This window comes from Equus quagga, chromosome 9 (genome assembly GCF_021613505.1).
Source record: "Equus quagga isolate Etosha38 chromosome 9, UCLA_HA_Equagga_1.0, whole genome shotgun sequence".
In the NCBI taxonomy this organism is placed as follows: Eukaryota; Metazoa; Chordata; class Mammalia; order Perissodactyla; family Equidae; genus Equus; species Equus quagga.
The window spans coordinates 91,627,057-91,646,166 of NC_060275.1; the positions used below are offsets into that span (position 1 = coordinate 91,627,057).

Genomic DNA, 19,110 nt, shown 5'->3' on the forward strand with positions numbered 1-19,110 from the left:
TAATTTTGTAATATTATTTTGTAATTGTACAGTCCATATTAAAATTACTCAATAGTCTCAAAAATCTTTTATGGCTATTTTTCTTTCCATTTTCTCCAGCTTCAGTCAGAGCTCATGAATTGCTTTGGTCCTTAGTGTCCTTTTATTTGTGAAATGTTGACTTTTGGGAGCAGGGGGCGGGTGAGTTATTTATAGAATATCCCACTTTCTGAATTTGCCCTTTTTTCCTTATCATTAGATTCAGGGGCTATTGTTTTTAACCACAATCGCGTAGGTTATCAGTGAACTTCTTACAGCATTACATCAGGAGGCATATAGCACCGGGTTTCCTACTATGAATAGTTGGTTAAGTGGTGTTCACCATATCTCTCCATTATAAAGGTTCATTTTTCTCCCCTGTTTAATTAGTGGTAATCTTTACAATGATATTTTGATGCTCCGATAACACCTTGTTCCCCATTAACTATTTACCCAGTGGATTTAGCCTTCTTTTATGATCTGAAAAAAGGGTTGCTCTTAACAATATTAATGTAAACAACACACATTCAAGGGTTTTTGCCAATTCTTGCTGCTGTTGTAATACTTTCCTAAGAAGTTAGTCTTAAACTATTTTCTCATATTTAGACATGTAAAAATGCTGGTGGACTATGTTCCTTATAGTTTAGTAGACACATTTTTTAAATAAACTTTGGTTTTTCTCCTTTCGTTTAGGACCATAGATCGTTCTGTTTTTAAACCAATTGTTCAAATAGCAGTGATTGAAAATTCCGAATCACTGGACTGTCAGTTATTGGCTGTCACACATGCAGGTATGTTGTTTTATTTATACATCTGCTATTGCCGTTATAACTTTTGAGAATCCTCTGATTTGGAAATTTATCATTAGCAATATGTTTTTACTTCTGTATCAGTTATCAAGCCATATTAATATTTCATAAACCTAAGGATTTTGAAGATTAGAAGAGTCCTCTGGTTCTGTGTCCTCATTTTATAGATGTAAACCAGGTCTGAAAGGTAAAGTGGCTAACACTCAGTGACAGAGCCTGAATTGGAATGCAGGCTCCCTTATCTTACGGTTGTAAGCTCTTTCTACTGGAATGTGTTGATTCACCTCTCAATTCCAAGTGACATTGTCTTAGAAATCCACTTCAGCTTGGTAGTACACCTAGTGATTTAAGATGAGTCAGGGAAGTGATGTATGGCTTTAGCAGAGTGCTGTGTTTCTCTGTGGAATTGCTTCAATAGCACATGGACCTCGTCTGTATTTTCTGTTACTGATGGAGAATTTTATCCCATCGTCAGGTGTAAGGTTATATTTCAGCACTTGTCCGTTCAGACAGCCTTTAGCACGACCTAACACATTGACGCTGGTCCACGTCCGCTTGCCTCCTGGATTCTCAGCATCTTCAACAGTGGAAAAGCCTTCAAAAGTACATAAAGCTCTTTATAGTAAAGGTAAGTTCTGAAACACTATCAGAGTTTAGATTCTTAAAGTTATTAAAATTAGAATGTATTTTAAGGCATTTGAAAATAACAGGGAAATTTCCCGTAAAGTTTAGAATGTTTTGGTTTTTAATCCAGAAACTCTTTTTTTATATTAACTCATATCTCCGATTAGTGGTGTGTGTGTGTATATTTATACATAGATATGTATATATATTAATATATATGTGTATATATGTTAATGTTACTAATTAAGATTAAGATTATTGGGGAATGCATATTATTTGACATCATATAATAAGATTTTGTGTATTAAACTTTTAGGTATTCTGCTGATGGCAGCCTCAGAAAATGAAGATAATGACATTTTGTGGTGTGTCAACCATGATACATTTCCTTTCCAAAAGCCAATGATGGAAACCCAGGCAAGTTATCCTAAGGAATTATAAAGAATTTTTTACATGATTTTAAGTGAAGAATAAAATTGTAAGAAACTTTATCTTCTGATTTATTACTGTTTCCTTCTAATAATCTTATATGATTAGCAAGCATCTTGAAAAGAAATGTCTTCCATTAATTCTTCATTTTTCCTCTGTGAGGTTAGAAGTCATTATGGTAATCATTAAAAATATCTTAAAATATTGGAATTCTTTTAGAATGTTTTTCATAATGTATCTGAAAATGCATATACCTTTTCTGAAATTATCTTGGTCCCTTTTATTATATTTTTGGTTACTTACTTATAAGGTCATCCCTTATAGTTATGACTTAGAATTTTATTCGTACAATCTCTTTAATTTGTAGCTCTGCCTAAATATTTAAAGTTTTTTCTTTTAATAGTAGAAATTTTCAGACACAAAAATAGAATGGTTAATTGAAGCCCACATTAAAGAATTACCCACATTTTCCCCATCTTGTTTCATCTTTCTTCTTTCATCCCAGCCCTGAGCCCAAGAAGCTGAGGGCAGACCATCTCTGCTGTCTACCCTTAGTGTCCCCTGCTCCACCCCCATCTGTCCTCCTAGATGCCCTAGCATAGCTCAGGCTGCCTGCCTCCAGAGGCTGCTGATCAAACCAGATAAACCAACCCCCACTAGGGTGTGAATGTCTGAGACTTTCCATTTGGAGCCATCTCTTTAAAGGCATTTTAGTTCTAGCTGTCCCTGGCTGCTTCCTGGTTATTCTCAAACATAAGCCCTTCTTGTTAGTGGCAGTGGCAAAAGGTATGTGTAGATGAGAGAAGGAAGAACCCAACCCCCAGGCATGGGTGCATGGTTTGAATGGGCTCTTACAAGTTTCTGATGGGGCCTAAGCAGCTGGGGTAGGGGCAGGAGGTAGGTATGGAGGCAAGGAGCACCTTTCTCGAATTCTTTATTCTTTGAACTTCACTAAGCACATACTGTGTACCTCATTCTGTGATAGACTGTGAGGAATCAGAACTCAGTAAGATGTAAACCCCCTCCTGATGGGAGCACAGTGTTAGGGGATGCAGGATTGAATTCTGGCTCCATTTCCTCAAAGCTGTGGCTCAAAAGACTTACTATATCTCTGGCCCTTGATTTCCTCATCCATAATAGTTTTGATAGTATTTATCTCTATGGGGTTGTTGTAGGTTTAAACAAGTTGATGTATGTAAAGCACTCAGAACACTACCTGGTACATTAGAAGCACTTGATAAAAGTTAATTATTTGTTTTTGTTTTTAAAGCAAATACTATACATCATATCATTTCATTTCTATAATGCTTGAGTTCTCAAACAAATATGGACCTTTTAAAAAAACCCACCAAGGGGCTGGCTCCGTGGCCGAGTGGTTAAGTTCGCGCACTCCGCTGCAGGCGGCCCAGTGTTTCATTGGTTCGAATCCTGGGCGCGGACATGGCACTGCTCATCAGACCACGCTGAGGCAGCGTCTCACATGCCACAACTAGAAGGACCCACAACGAAGAATATACAACTATGTACCGGGGGGCTTTGGGGAGAAAAAGGAAAAAATAAAATCTTTAAAAAAAATAAAAATAAAATAAATAAATAAATAAAAACCCACCAAATATAAATAAAGTACATGAACTTTGATCAAATTCTAGTCTCCCAAAAAAAGCTATAAAAGACATTGGGACAATGGGGAAATGCTATATTGGCTGGGCATTTGGTTATATTAGACAATTGTTAATATTCTTAAATGTTATAATAGTATCATGGTTATATAAGAGAACATCCTTATTTTTAGGAGATGCATATGTCATTTAGCAATGACCTATGATGTCCTGAACATACTTTCAAATGGTTCAATAAAAGAAAAAGTTTATAGAAAGAGAAAGCAAATATGGCAAAATTCTGACAATTGTTGAACATAGATATTGGCCATATGGACATTTACTGTACTTTCAACATTTTTGAATGCTTGAAATTTTTTATGATAAAGTATTTTAGAAAATTAAAACACTTGGGAAAAAAAAGGAATACGTTAGTTTAAAAAAGCAAATACAACTTCAGAAGAGAACAGAAATCTTCATGTCAGCAAAATATAAGCACTCAACCTACCAGTATAGATCAGTCTGTCGTTGGAAGGATGATAGAAGGTAGTCAGTCTTTGGTCATTGAAAGAACTGTAATTCTGGTAAATACTATTTATAGTCTATTTTAAATTTTTGCCTTTGTCCTCTAATGTGAAAAGATTATTTATTATCATAAAAGGTGCCTGATTAGACAAATACAGTAGAAAATTAAATACAGGCCTTTGAGACTATTCATATCAGTGTATTATTAATTTATTAAATCCCACATTTATTTGGCGGTTTCAGGGTTTTTTTTCTTTTTAGGAGGTTTTGCTTTATGTACCTTTAATAATATGTATAAGAAATATTTTCTTTTGCATAGATGACGACTCGTGTCGATGGTCATTCCTGGGCTCTTTCTGCAATAGATGAATTGAAAGTAGACAAGATAATTACACCCTTAAATAAGGATCATATTCCAATAACTGACTCACCAGTTGTTGTACAGCAGCACATGTTGCCTCCAAAGAAATTTGTTCTTCTCTCAGCACAGGTATGGATGTATTCTGTTAAGGTGGAGACAAAAAGAAGCGAAACAAGATTTAATGTTTTGATCAAGTATCCTGCAGTAGTCTCTTGATAGAGTCATTTACTTACGTACTTAGGAATGTTTACTCTTAAAATACTATTAAGGAATAGTTTGTAAATACCAAAAAATGCAACAAAAAGAACTTGCTTTTTATAAAGTATTATACTTTTTCTAAAATAGCATTTCTATCGCCAGTGTTCAGCGGCATAATAGAAATAAAATAAGCTATCTTTATTATAGTTCTCACTTGTTGAAAAACATTTTCTTAATATTTATTTTTTGGATTGTAATGCATTGACAAAATTCAAATGATATAATAGATGTACACAGTAAAATCTCCAATTCACATCCCTTCCCTAGAGACACTCGTGTCATCAGCATCTGTGTATCCTCCAGAGATATGTTTAATATATATACACACACACACACAATACAAATATGTTTCTCAACAAATGGTGGCAGATTATATGTACTGTTTTATACCTTGCTTTTTATCTTTCAGAAATATATTTGAGATCTTTTCATATCGATATATAAAGAACTTTCTATTTTATATTTGAAAGGTATTCCTTTATATGGCTATGCCGTATTTAATCCCCTATTAATGGATCATCTTTTGCTATTAAAAATTATGCTACAACCTTGTGTGTATATCATTATGCACGTGTGCGACTAAAGCTGTAGAATTGTATCTGATGGGTCAAAGAGTATGTGTGTTTATAAATTTGATAGATGTTGCCAGATTTCCCTGTATACATACATTCGTTATCAGTGAATGTTGAGTGCCTGTTTCCTTGCATCCTGTCCAAGTACAATATTTCATCTTATTAAGAGTGAGACTATCTTTTCAAGTGTTTATTTTTCTGTGAACTCTTCCCGTTCTCTATTTTTCTATTGAATTGTCTTTTTCCTTTTGATTTATAGAAGCTCTTTATGTATCAAGGAAACTAACTTTTTGTATTTTAGCCTCAAATATTTTTCGTGATTTATCATTTGATTTTGTTTATTGAGATTTTTCCTATGTGGATAAGTTTATAAGTAATTAAAATCTTCAGTTATCTTTTGGGATTTATGTCATGGTGATAAAACCTTCTTCACTCAATGAAGTTCATAAAAGAATTCACCCATAGTTTCTTCTAGTACTATTATAATTTTATTTTGTCCTTTAAATCCTTTGATCTGTTTGGAATTTATCCTGGTACAGATATGAGTATGGATCCAGCTTCATCTTTTTCTAAATGGACGTACTTGTGCTGACGTAATTAATGGGTGATCTAACTTTTAGCCTCTGGTTTGAAGAATAGCTTTTATTATATACTAAATTCTACTATTTACTTGAGCCTATGTCAGAACTTTCTATTTTGTTCCACTTATCTGACTCTTTATTCATGTGCTATTACCATGCATAAGATAAAGGTTTATAGTATATTTTGTGTCTGACAGAGTCAGCACCCTTTTGCTTTCCTTTGTCAGGGGGAAAGGGGGGCAGTGTTTTCATATTGTTTCCTCTGTGGATATGTAGATCTAGTGTAGGTTGGGAAATTGAAATGTAGATAATCTTTTTAACTGATTTACTTTGTATTCTTGTGGGGTTTTTTTGTTTGTTTCATTGGTTTTATTACGTAGTGTAGCAGGATCCATTGCTACCAGCCAAGCTTGGTAAATCTATTATTCATGTTCTTTATTTTTTTTTAACTTCTTAGGGGAGTCTTATGTTTCATAAACTTAGACCTGTAGATCAGTTGAGGCATCTACTTGTGAGTAATGTGGGCGGAGATGGAGAAGAAATTGAAAGATTCTTTAAATTACATCAGGTAATCATTTGTACTTCTTTTTTTAATGTAGTGATATTTTAAACAGTGGGAATGATAGCTAAATTTTATATAAGTTAGGACTAAAATACTGTAATTAACAGGTAATTTTACAAAATCTTCCTTTCTTTACCTTAGTCACTATATGTGTACTGATACTTGGGAGTGGGATTTAATATGCTGTAAGGCTTATAGTAAACGTTCAGATTCTTATTCTCTGTTATTGATAATTTCTTATCATTAAAGTGTACTAGGAGGAATCTGATGTTCAAATTATATGACAAATACATTTTTATTAAAATGACAAGACAATTATGGACAAATACTTTTTGTTTTTTACTTAGTGGTGTGAGGAAAAAACTTGAGGCAATAATGATGGGGACATTAGTATTTTAAAGCCACAACTAGAATTGATGAGGTAAAACTGGTAATGTTTAGTTTAAAATCAAGAATATCAGATCAGAGTTAAATATACAGACTCTGGATTTGAACCACCAGCTCCACCACCAGGGTAGATTACTTGAATTCTCTGGGCTTCTATTTCCTCATATGTAAAATATGCATTACATTATAATATTATGTAGTATGAGGATACCTGCTAAACTCTTAAAATAGTACCTGGCACTTGACTTTCTGAGAAATGTGTCTTTAGGTAGTTTTGTCTTTATGCAAACGTCATAGAGTGTACTCACGCAAACCTAGAGGCTATAGCCTACTACACAGCTAGGCTATATGGTACTAATCTCATGGAACCACCATCGTATGTGTGGTCCGTCGTTGACCAAAATGTCATTATGCAGCACGTGACTGTATTGTCGTTTTCTAAAAGATGTAAAAAGACCATGAGAAAAAAATGGGAAGAATAAGCCACTGAAACTAACATAGAATCTAGATAAAAAGAAAAAGAGAGCATCCTTTAGTATTAGTGCCTGTGATAAACTTTAAGACCAGTGTGTTTACTTCTCCTTTTTCGTAGCAGCTGATTTCATTCAGTCAGCAAATATTTATCAAGCACTTGCCCTGCTAGGCACGGATTTAAACACTGGATGCAGCAGTGAACACAACCTTTTAAAAATGTTTATATTTAATATAAGGGAAGATATTCGTTTTTTTACAGGAAGACCAGGCTTGTGCAACTTGCCTTATCCTTGCGTGTTCCACTGCTGCCTGTGACAGAGAAGTATCTGCTTGGGCTACTCGGGCTTTCTTCAGGTATGTGTCAGTTTTCTTCCATTCTTGGCTACTTTTTTAAATGTTTGCATTGGCCAATGTGATAGTTTAAGGGCTTGCAAAACAGTTGAGTGACTGTATAGGCAAGTTACTAAAATTCATTTGCAGAAAGGTGAAATCTGGAAAGGTGATAATGCTACTGGAAACAGCTAGATTAGCATACTTTATGCGTCATTTCCCTTTCTCTGGATTCTCTTCTCCACTGTCTCCGTCTAGTGTTCTTTCTACCTTGGTTTCTATCTCATCTATCTTTTTCACTTCCTGAAACACTATGCCAGTTCTGCTTTATGTGTATCATTTGCATTCAGCAATTGTGAATCGCTTTAAGGAAATTTGGTGTCAAAAAGATATTTTTAGTAAGAAAATATTTAGCTAAAAATAAGAATTTACAACGTGATTTTGTTTAAAAGCTTTTTTTTAAATACTAACTATAATCTAGTATGAAAATTACAGTGCCCATATACTCATTAAGTAAATTCTATGCATTGCAGACTCTTTTTTAAGAAATTGCCAGAGTTGCTTATAATTCTTCCTGGTAGCAGTTTCAAGTCGACATTTACTAAATCAGCATTTTATTATGTATCTATGCATACACAATACATGAAAGTCTCTAATGTTTAAAGCTTTTTTTTTTTTTTTTTAAGGGGTTATTAGATTCTGGGTGATTTAGATTTTTTATTTTTCCTTTTTCTCCTCAAAGCACCCCCGGGTACATAGTTGTATATTTTTCAGTTGTGGGTGCTTCCAGTTGTGGCATGTGGGACACGGCCTCAGTATGGCCTGATGAGCGGTGCCATGTCCACGCCCAGGATTCGAACCGGCAAAACCCTGGGCCAGCAAAGTGGAGCTTGTGAACTAAACCACTTGGCCATGGGGCTGGCCCCAAAAAACATTTATTTTTAAGCTAAGCAGGACTTGGAACAATTCCAGCTTTTAAGATGGATAGTTTCACTGAATAAACTCAGCCTTTGTTGTCATAAAAATAGGTATGGTGGTGAAGCACAGATGAGATTTCCGACCACTCTCCCTGCTCCAAGTAATGTTGGTCCCATCTTGGGGTCTCCTGTGTACTCTAGTGAGTATGAAACACTGAAATGAAACTGTTTCTAATAGAGTTTGAATTTTGGAAACTTTGTAGCATGTTTTAATGTATAAAGCTTTTCATTATATTTTATTTATTGCTACTGTATTATTAGTGAATAAGTCTATAGAGGTCTACTCTTAAGAGTGATGATTATTAATACTGAATACTTAATGTATGCTAGGGAACAAAATAAGATGTAACTAATAGTATGTACAGAACTCTTTTGTTATTTATTCAAAGGGAAGGAGATGAATGATTTAATAAGCTCTCCCCTCAATGTCTTCCAAAGTGGGGATTGTTAGAAAGTTACCAGGAAATGAGATGAGTCCCTAATTCTTGAGTATATTATGAATGGTGCCATTCCTCATCTTATGCTTAGAAACAACTTCCATGTCTAATTTTGATCAGATTCAAAAGATTGGGAGGTAATTTTATAAATCTTTATATTTCTTTCCTTTTTAGGTTCTCCTGTTCCTAGTGGTAGTCCATATCCGACTCCATCCTTTTTGGGAACACCATCTCAAGGTACCTCTTTTCCTTGTTTTCAGTTTCTGCTACGACTCTTTTTGAGGAGCTAACATTGTGAGCTTACTATCCTTAATACCTAGAAAAAGATTAACTTGCCCTATTACCTTGAAAATAATGTAATTTATTAGAAGTGACATCCAAGCAGGGATGGCATTTGGTCATGAGTGCCTTTACTAAGGAAGTCCTTCAGTAGTGTAACTGGAAAGCCCCTTATTTGAGGACCAGGATTTAATTACTAGCCCTGAAATCTGTATAATTAGTTCTATTTCACTCCCAGCATTAAGGAGCAGTGATTGCAAGCTTTCTTTCCTTTTCATCCTGCATTGCTAACCCTGGAAAGCCTACCTGGGAGTTCCCATCCAAGGCTAAGTCTCTCTTCTTAGCAGGGAAAACTAAATTACATATTTATCTATTCCAGTATTTTTGTAAATATTCTTACGTGTGGGTCTAGATAGAACAAACTTGGATTATTGAGAATTCTGAATGTTTAAGGTTAAATTTTAAGATTTGGTTTTCTTATGTGGATTCAAGGTGTACATCCTCCTGCCATGTCGACTCCAGCGTATCCTGTGGGAAACCTAGCAACTCAGGCCACAGGTATGAGTTGTATGGCTGGACCAGAGATTGTCTACTCTGGGAAACACAATGGTATTTGCATCTACTTCTCTCGAATCATGGGGTAAGTTTTTCATAGAATAATTAACTGCTGCTCACCTTGTTCTATTTTGTGTAGTTGAATATTTTTAACTCTAAATTTGGGACATCATTTATTTTTATTAAATTTTACTGGTAGTTTCAGCTTACTTGTCCATTAATAAGATTGTTTTCTATCATTCAGCTTTTTTATTGTCCAACCATCTATGTTTGTTTCTGTGTTACATATTTATCTTCAAGATGTATCTATAAGTACATTAACATACAGTGTTACAGACCACCCCATAGTTCAGTGACGTGTGTCTGCAAGTCAGATAGGCAATTCTGGTCTTGGCTAGGCTCACGCATGCACATACAGTCAGCTGAGTTTGAACAGAGCTCCGTCACTCTTGGCTGGACTCTCACATTTTTAGGGTCATGTCTGAATGCTGGTCTAGAATGTCCTTAACTGGGACAGCTGGATTGGAAAACCACATGGTGTCTCATCCTAGCAGACTAGCCAGGAATTATTCACTTGGTGGTGGCAAAGTTCCATGACAGAGAATAGAAACTTGCAAGCTTCTTCAAGAGTGCCTAGGCCAGAATTGGCCTACCGTCATTTCCTCCTCATTCACTTGGTAGGAGAATGTTTCCAGGCCAACCCAGGATTTAAAAGATAGGAAGTAGACTCCTCATTATGAGAGAGGCGTTAAAGTCATATTGTGAAGGGGGTAGGTATAAGGATGGATAAAGAATTAACAGCCATTTTTGCGATCAGTCTACCGTACCATCTAGTTAATTATCATGTCTAGTATAAATTTTTCTTAGTTTTAAGATATATGCTTTCATTTGAGTCATTTGCTTAAAAATGTGGTGAAACAGTGTTAGAATCCCTTTTAAATCTTTTTTTTGTATTATAAGCTTCCTTGTTTAGAATTCATTAACCTAGAGCCTTTTGAGTTTTCTTCAGCAATATTTCGTTGTGTGAAATAACTTTAGATGTATCAGATTTAAAAATTTTGTTGTTTTCTGTTCTCTGAGATAACGTAGTAAAATGTTAGACAAAACCACTTCTGTACTATAAAAAGTGAATAAACACAGAAAGGAATTTACTACATACTATAATTACTTTTATTTACCTATGACAAAACCATTAAAACATTTTTTGTTCCAGAAACATCTGGGATGCTAGTTTAGTTGTGGAGAGAGTATTCAAGAGTGGCAACAGAGAGATCACTGCAGTAAGTGTGTTGTATAATAGTATTCCATTCTCTCTATGTAATCAGTTTATGTTAGTAGTGGATAAGTAGATTGGTTTACATTTCTTGATGTTATAAACAAGATGCAATGATTATTTGTATATGTATGTGCTTGTGTACTTGTCCAGTGAACTGTCCACCCCGAGTTGTCTCAGCTCTGGCAGTGATTAACTGATGAGTAAATTTCTTAGCCTTTCAGAGCCTGACACCTCATTGTAAAATGAGAATAATAATATATCTCCCTAATAAGGTTGTTGTGAAGGCTAAATAGAGTTAATCCTAGTGCTTAATATTGCTCAAAGTTACGATTTAATATTTTGCTTTTATGCCCCAAAACTCTATGGACTCAATACTAATTTGACATACTTTCCAGACTGCTTTTTTTAAAAATTTCTTTTCTGCATTTTTCTCCCCAAGTTCCCCCTGTACATAGTTGTATATTTTAGTTGTGGGTCCTCCTAATTGTGGCACGTGGGACACTGCCTCAGCGTGGCCTGACAAGCAGTGCCACGTCTGCTCCCAAGATCCGAACCAGCAAAACCCTGGGTCGCCAAAGCGGAACGCTCGAACTTAACCACTTGGCCACGGGGTTGGCCCCTCCAGAGAGCTTTAAGAAAACATCTTATAGAATTTTATATTATCATAAATTCAGATATAAGACTTTATTTTTAAGATTTTATTTTTTTTCTTTTTCTCCCAAAGGCCTTCCAGTACATAGTTGTGTGTTTTTAGTTGTGGGTCCTTCTAGTTGTGGCATGTGGGATGCCACCCCAGCATGGCTCGACGAGCCGTGCCATGTCCATGCCCAGGATTCTAACTGATGAAACCCTGGGCCGCCAAAGCAGAGCGCGCGAACCCAACCACTCGGCCACGTGGCCGGCCCCTCAGATGTAAGGCTTTTTTAAATGTGAAATATGGACATATTTATTATAAGCTTTTTTCTTTTTAAAATGAAAAGATACCAAGTATCTTTTCACCTCTGATACTGTTTTAAAGTTCACATTTCTAAGAATAAAAATGTATTTACTTAACAGAGTATGTCACTTTGTATATGTGAAGTTCAAGAACAGACAAAACTAATCTATAATGATAGAAGTCAGAAGAGTGGTTACTGGGCGGTAGAATGACTAATGACTAGAAAGGGGCATTAGGGAACTTTCTTGGGTGTTAGAAATATTCTGTATTGTGGTTTGGATCTGACTGCATTAAAATGTAAAAAGTCATCAAGTGTTCACTTAAGATTTGTGTATTGTACTGTCTGTAAATTCTACCTCAGTAAAATCAGCAGGAGGGGAGGGATGTATCTAGCCTTTTATTCTAGTCACCAAGTGTGAATTGATATAAGAAATAACTTTATAAAGATAGCATACCTCAAAATTAAAACTTTATATTCAATTATAGATATACAGAGCATGTATTTTATATATATATACTTTCTCAGTATTTTTAAGCTTTTTAAAATACTTCCTTACAGATTGAAAGTAGTTTTCCTTCCCAGCTGCTGGAGTCAGTGCTACAAGAGCTAAAAGGTTTGCAAGAATTTCTAGACAGAAACTCCCAATTTGCAGGAGGACCATTAGGAAATCCAAAGTAAGAATAAATAGGATTTATTTACTCTTTTTTCTTTTGCTCAGATCAACTCACACATTGTAAAATTCATCCTTTTAAAATGTTTAGTTCAGTAGTTTTTAGTATATTCACAAGGTTATGCAATCATCACTACTATCTAATTCCAAAACATTTTCTTCACACCAAAAAGAAACCCTATACCCATTAGCATTCACTCCCTGTCTTAGTCCAAGCTGCAATAACAAAAACTCCATAGACTGGCTTAAACAAGAAACATTTATTTCTCTCATTTCTGGAAGCTGGAAGTATGAGATCAGGGTGCCAGCCTGGTTGAGTTCTTGTGAGGACCCTCTTCCTGGTTTACAGACAGCTGCTTTCTTTTTGTGTCCTTATATGGCAGAGAGAAAACAAGAGAGCAAGCCCTCTGGTCTCTTCTTATAAGGGTACTGATATCAGGGGGACTCACACTAAACCTAATTACTTCCCAAAAGCCCCACTTCCAAGTACCATCACTTTGGGGATTAGGGCTTCAACCTCTGAATTCGGTGGGGACACAAACATTCAGTCCACAGCCCCCCCCCCCCACATCCCCTCCCCCACCAACCACTAGCAAGCATTAATCTACTCTCAGTCTTTATGGATCTGCCATATTCTGAATCTTTTATATAAATGGAAATATACACTATGTAGCCTTTTGTTTCTGGCTTCTTTCCCTTAACATAATATTTTCAAGGTTCGCATGTTGTAGTGTGTATCTGTACTTTGTTTCATTTTTCAGTTCATCAGTTGATGCACATTTGGATTATTTGAGCTTTTTGACTATTAAGAATAAAGCTGATATGAAGATTCCTGTAAAAGTTTTTGTGTGGACATATGTTTAGGATGAACTTTTTTTTATTATAAAAGTAATAAGAAATTTCAAAAAATTCACATCTCTCCCCAAAAGAATTATGATTTGAAGTATGACAATATAAACTTTTTAAAGCATATATAAATATACATTTCTTTAAAAGTAAAAATAGGATCTAAGTATGCATACTTTTATGAAACATTGTTTACATTCGGTATATCCTTTTGGAAATTCCAAATCAGTGGAAGAAATTATCTTCTTTTGGGGCCTGTCCAGTGGTGTAGTGGTTAGGTCCACATTCTCTGCTTCAGTGGCCCCAGGTTCTCAGGTTTGGATCCCAGGCATGGACCTACACACTACTCATCAAGCCAGGCTGTGGCGATGTTCCACATACAAAATAGAGGAAGTTGGCACAGGTGTTAACTCAGCCACAGTCTTCCTCAAGCAAAAAGGAAGATTGGCAATGGGTGTTAGCTCAGGGCCAATCGTCCTCACCAAAAAATAAACAAATAAATAAATTCTGTATTAGCTACATATCATTCTGTTATTTATATACAAGCAATTAACAGTAGAACTCTAGTCATGGTTAGGCTGTTTCTATTTCTGGGAGTTTTAAGCAAGGTGCAGTGATTATTCTTCTTTATACATGTTTGTGTGCTTGTTCAGTTATCTTCAGATGAATTTCTTTAAAAGTAGAATTATTGGGTGTAAAGGCTTTTTAAAATGTTAATATGTAGTATTTGGTTGTATCCTGAGAAGGTTATATCAGTTTTCTTTATTTTTAGCCTTCAGAATGCTTTTTTTTTTTTGAGGAAGATTAGCCCTGAGCTAACATCTGCTGCCAATTCTCCTCCTTTTTTTTTTGAGGAAGATTGGCCCTGAGCTAACATCAGTGCCCATCTTCCTCTACTTTATATGTGGGACGCCTACCACAGCATGGCTTGCCAGGCGATGCCATGTCCACACCCGGGATCCGAACCAGCGAACCCCAGGCCACTGAAACAGAGCCCTCGAACTTAACTGCTGCGCCACTGGGCCAGCCCCTCAGAATGCTTTTAAGTGTGTCTTAAACGACATATAAATTGATTTCTTCCTCCCTTTTAACCTCAGTTTAAGAGTCTTTGTCTTTTAATAGGAGAATTTAACCCCTTCCCATTTGTTGGGATTAGTTAAATGTTTGATCTTTATTCTCACCATCCTGAATTTGCTTTTTGTTTTGTTTTTTGTTTTTCTCCCTTTCCTCATTCTCTTATTTTACTGGATTGATCAGGCCTTGCCCCACCCCAAATGCTGATTAAGAAGTTTTATACATGATTTTTCTTCCTCTAGTTAGTTTTAAAATATGAAAAATACACATCTCAGTGAGTGTTAATAATTGAACACAATCTATTATCTTACCTCCTCCTCCTGCCCTCTACCATTATCCTTCTTCCTAGAAGTTATCTGATATGTTAATTGAACGATTTTTTTGTTTGTTTTCTACCATTATGTTCTTCTATTAATAGTTTCTAAGCAATTTATTGAATTTTGCATGTATAACTGCAATTATCTGTTAATTTTATAACCTACTACTTTACTGATTTCTCTTTACTGTTTTTAGTAGTTTTTTCATTGGAGTTTTTGGATTTTTCACATATGTAACCCTGTCGTCTGCACATAGATAATTTTACCTTTTCCTTTCCAATTCTAGTTGCTTTCTCCTGTCTGCCTAGGCTGATGTCTCCAACAGTGTTAAATCATGGAGATAGAGTGGGCCTCTGGTCTTATTCCTGACTTTAGTGAGAAAGCATGTGGTGTTTCCCCATTAAAGAAGATGAAAAGAGATCATACAGTTTTTTCTTTACCTTTATTAACAGAATTATATTAACAGATTTCATAATTTCAACCAAACCTTGCATGCCTTCAACATTAGTTTCACTGTGTATGGGAATTTTTTAATAGCTGTTTTAAGATAATTTATATACTATAAAATTCACTTGTTTTAAATGTTCAGTTAAAGGACTTTTAGTAAATATATAGAATTGTGCAATCATCACCACAATCCAATTTTAGAACATTTCCTTCACCCCAAAGACGTCCCTTTTGTCCATTTGTAGTCACTCCCTATTTCTACCCCTGAGCCCCAAATAATTGTTAATCTATTCTGTCTCTATAAATTTACCTATTCCTAACATTTCATATAAATGGAATCATACAGTGTGTGGTCTTTGAAGTCTAGCTTTTTTTGCTTAGCGTGTTTTGAGGTTCGTGTTTGAGGTTTATGTTGTATCATGTATCAGTGCTTCAGCCCTTTTTATTACCTAGTGGGTATGAAATTTTAAGGTCATAGTACTTTTCTCTCAGATCTTCGTGTTCATTTTGTTCCATTTTCTTCCTGAATTTTAATGTGGCAAAGGAAAAGTACGTTGCTTTTCTGATTCTCTTTCCACCGTAAATGGCTTGTGTTTACTTTGAAATTTTTTATGATTTTCTTCTTTGTGACTGAAATTCAGAAATTGCACCATAATATCTTTAGCTCTGTGTTCTTTCAGTGTGTTTTGAGAACTGAACATTTTCAATGAGCGTCTAAACTAAAGATTTAAGCTTTGGTAAATGTTCTTCTATTATTTTTAAATTATTGTAGTATTCCATCTTTCCCATTCTCTTTGGAGAATCGTATTGACTCTCCTGGGTCTAGCTTCAGTTTCTTCTCTTATTTTATTCTTATTTATTTATTTATTCTTATTTATTTATTCTTATGGAAAGAAATTCCATAATTTCTTTCGTTCTTTTTTTTTTTCCTGTAGATTGCAGAATTCCTAAAGTTGATGTTCTCAGTCATTTAATTCTATTTTAAATAGCATTTGTTCAGTTTGTCTGATAAATTTTTTTTCTGGCCATTATACTTTTAATTCCAAGAGCCCTTTGATTTTCCAACTTTTCCTTTTTCATGGCAATCACTACTTGTAATGTGAATCCCAAATCTCACTAAGAATACAACTAGAATTGCTTTTCAAGTTTTTCATATTTCTTACATTAGTTGTTTCATTGGGGGCTGTTACCTTCGACTGCCCAGCATAGTCCATCTTTTCCAAGCTAGCAGATATGTCATACTTGGTGGTATTTTTCTGGCTTGGTTTATAAAATTAATATATTTATTTATTAGTATAGGTAGCTGATTAGATCTGCTCAGCAGTTGTGATCAGTGTTCAGAAGCAGACCATCTTGTGAACAAAGCTTTTGTGAAGCTCCCAGGGTTAGTTTTACCCTAGAATATGATAAGAATATGGTAAAAAGCTGAGATTAGGTCAGTTGGTACATTTTCTCCTCAGTGTGCCAGACACACCAGTGAAACTGCAGTTTCTCTCAAGTGAGTTGGGAGGTCGTAGCAGTGTCAGCACCTTACATATTTAATGTATTGTCATTTGCTCCAGAGGAGATTTGGGCCTGGGTGCCAGGGCCACCCAGATGAGATTTTATTTTGTTTATTCTTTGCCAACTGGTCCTCTCCAGCCTTTAATAATTGGATCTTGAGGTTGTTTATACCAGTTAGAGCTTGAGTTGCCAAGGGATTGAAAGAGAGGCGTTCTGATAGCAGTTGGGTACCCAGTGGATTAGCCTGCTGTGTAAATCCCATGTAATCTGCCTGCCCCCCCCCCCCCCCCCCCGCTTCCCCCTGTTTGTTAGGATGCCCTAGACCTTGCTGAGCAGTATTCGGAGCCTGCTGGAGCCCTGTGCCACAAATCCACCATTTTGTTTGTGAGTGGTTTACCCTTACAAAAAAGTAAAGTACATGATTGAACACTGCACTTAGCCTATATGGGCGAAGGACACACTGGCTGAACTGAGGTCCTGCTATAATCCTCCATAGTTTTAAAAAAATCTCTTCTTCAACTATCTGGTTATCCTGAGATTCATTTTGAAAGATTCATTCAGAAAGCCTGGATAAATGCTTGCTGCATTCTCTTTATTTACCAAATTTAAAAGTAATGAATTGGTTTCCAACATCCTCCAAAGAAGAGCAGTGTGGGTTTTTTGTTTGTTTTTTATTAAGTTATATAGTAAAATCTATGTTTTCTTGGTGTGCAGTTGTATGAGTTTCGACACATGTGTAAAGTTGTATAATCACCACCGCCACAACCAAGATGCAGAACAGTTCCATCATCCCCCCAAATTTTTCTTGTGCTGTCTCTCTTGTATCCACTCCATCTTCCCACACCTAACCCTGGCCACCACTGATCTCTTATTCACCTCTGGTTTTGCCTTTTCCAGAATGTCATATAAATTGATTCTGGCTTCTTTTATGAAGCACGCTGCATTTGAGATTTATTCATGTCGCTGCACGTATCAGTACTCCAGAGAACGTCAGTCTTGTTTGTTTCAGCAGGCAGTCTACCTAGTTAGCTTCAGACTGCAGGTTCTGTCTTCCAGTCTGTGGGCAGTGATTCCAATGTCAGCTTAGTTTTCAAAGCCTTATGCTCTTTAGGTCTGTCTCTCGCATTAATGTCTCACAGGTTATTCTGGAACTTGTACAGTGGTTTATATCTCAGTTCAGTTCTTAGAATCTTCACTATGTTTCTTCCCGTGTGTTCCAAACATATACAGCTTAGGGGGCGAGCCCAGAAGTTGCTACACAGAATTAACGGATCTCCTTCTTCAGCCTCTTCTTGCTGTGATTTCCCTCACAATATCTAGCTCCCAGGGGTCCCTTTTACTGGTCATCTGGATAGAAAGTCATTGCCTCTCTGTTTTAGCTCCCTTGGTGTCGTGCAGTTTGTGGAAATGGTGGTGTCTTTGGGGCAAAGCAGCAAGAGAAAATAACTGATTCCCTCCAAACTGTTCAGACCACAGGGCCCTCTCTTCCCAGTTCCTGTGTTCCCAAGTTTTTCAACTTTGGCACTATAGACATTATGGACTAGCTAATTCTTTGTTGTAAGGGCTGTCCTGTGCATTGTTGGAGCATCCTTGGCCTCTACCTACTAGATACCGGTAGTTCTCCCCAGTAATGACAATCAGAATGTCTCCAGACCTTGCTGAACATTCCCTGGGAATTTTACTGTCCACACGGCTTTGAGACTCAGCTCACCTTTGGTCAAAGCCTAGAGATAAAGGAGTAAGGGGAAAAAACCACTAACTCACCTCCATATGGGTTGTCATTTGAGTTTTGACTTCCCCTCGGTGTGCTGTTACTAACTTTTCAGAGTCCTCAGATGGTAGTTGCATTTTGTATTCTGTCCTGGGGTTTTAGTTGTAATCAACGGGAGAGGCCGTAGTAGGCTTACTCTATCTCAGCCAGCACCATGAGTTGAGGCTTTTATTTAGTATCATTATCAATCTGTGGTTTTAAACATATTTAATGTGTTTCAATCTGTTGCATGTTTTTTAAATGCGAAATTGTCCCATCTTTTGCCTCTTCAGATTGCTCTGGGGTCATTTTGACATTAGTCTTTAGTAGCTTCTTTGCTTTCTAGTATCACGAGACATTCCAGGCTCATTTGGTACAATTCCTCCCCTACACCTGGAATCGGCCATTTCTTCAGAGCTCTGGTTTCTTTTGGTAGGAAATCATATGAGAGACTACAGCTGGAGGTATTCATTGCTCCTGGTCAAGCTGTATACTGTTTTGTTTTTATTTTTT

The 19,110-nt window shown here is 36.1% G+C and overlaps 1 protein-coding gene across 1 annotated transcript in view; it reads left to right on the forward strand.

Moving 5' to 3' along the window:
- The window catches only part of NUP155 (nucleoporin 155), a 64,049-nt gene that overhangs the window by 18,024 nt on the left and 26,915 nt on the right, over positions 1-19,110 (forward strand). Inside the window, exons 10-20 of the mRNA XM_046672046.1 lie at positions 712-809; positions 1,303-1,455; positions 1,768-1,868; positions 4,323-4,493; positions 6,233-6,343; positions 7,458-7,552; positions 8,557-8,645; positions 9,117-9,179; positions 9,714-9,861; positions 10,990-11,056; positions 12,549-12,664. Coding sequence (XP_046528002.1) covers positions 712-809; positions 1,303-1,455; positions 1,768-1,868; positions 4,323-4,493; positions 6,233-6,343; positions 7,458-7,552; positions 8,557-8,645; positions 9,117-9,179; positions 9,714-9,861; positions 10,990-11,056; positions 12,549-12,664 — 1,212 coding nt within the window. The remainder of the gene's footprint in view (positions 1-711; positions 810-1,302; positions 1,456-1,767; positions 1,869-4,322; positions 4,494-6,232; positions 6,344-7,457; positions 7,553-8,556; positions 8,646-9,116; positions 9,180-9,713; positions 9,862-10,989; positions 11,057-12,548; positions 12,665-19,110) is intronic.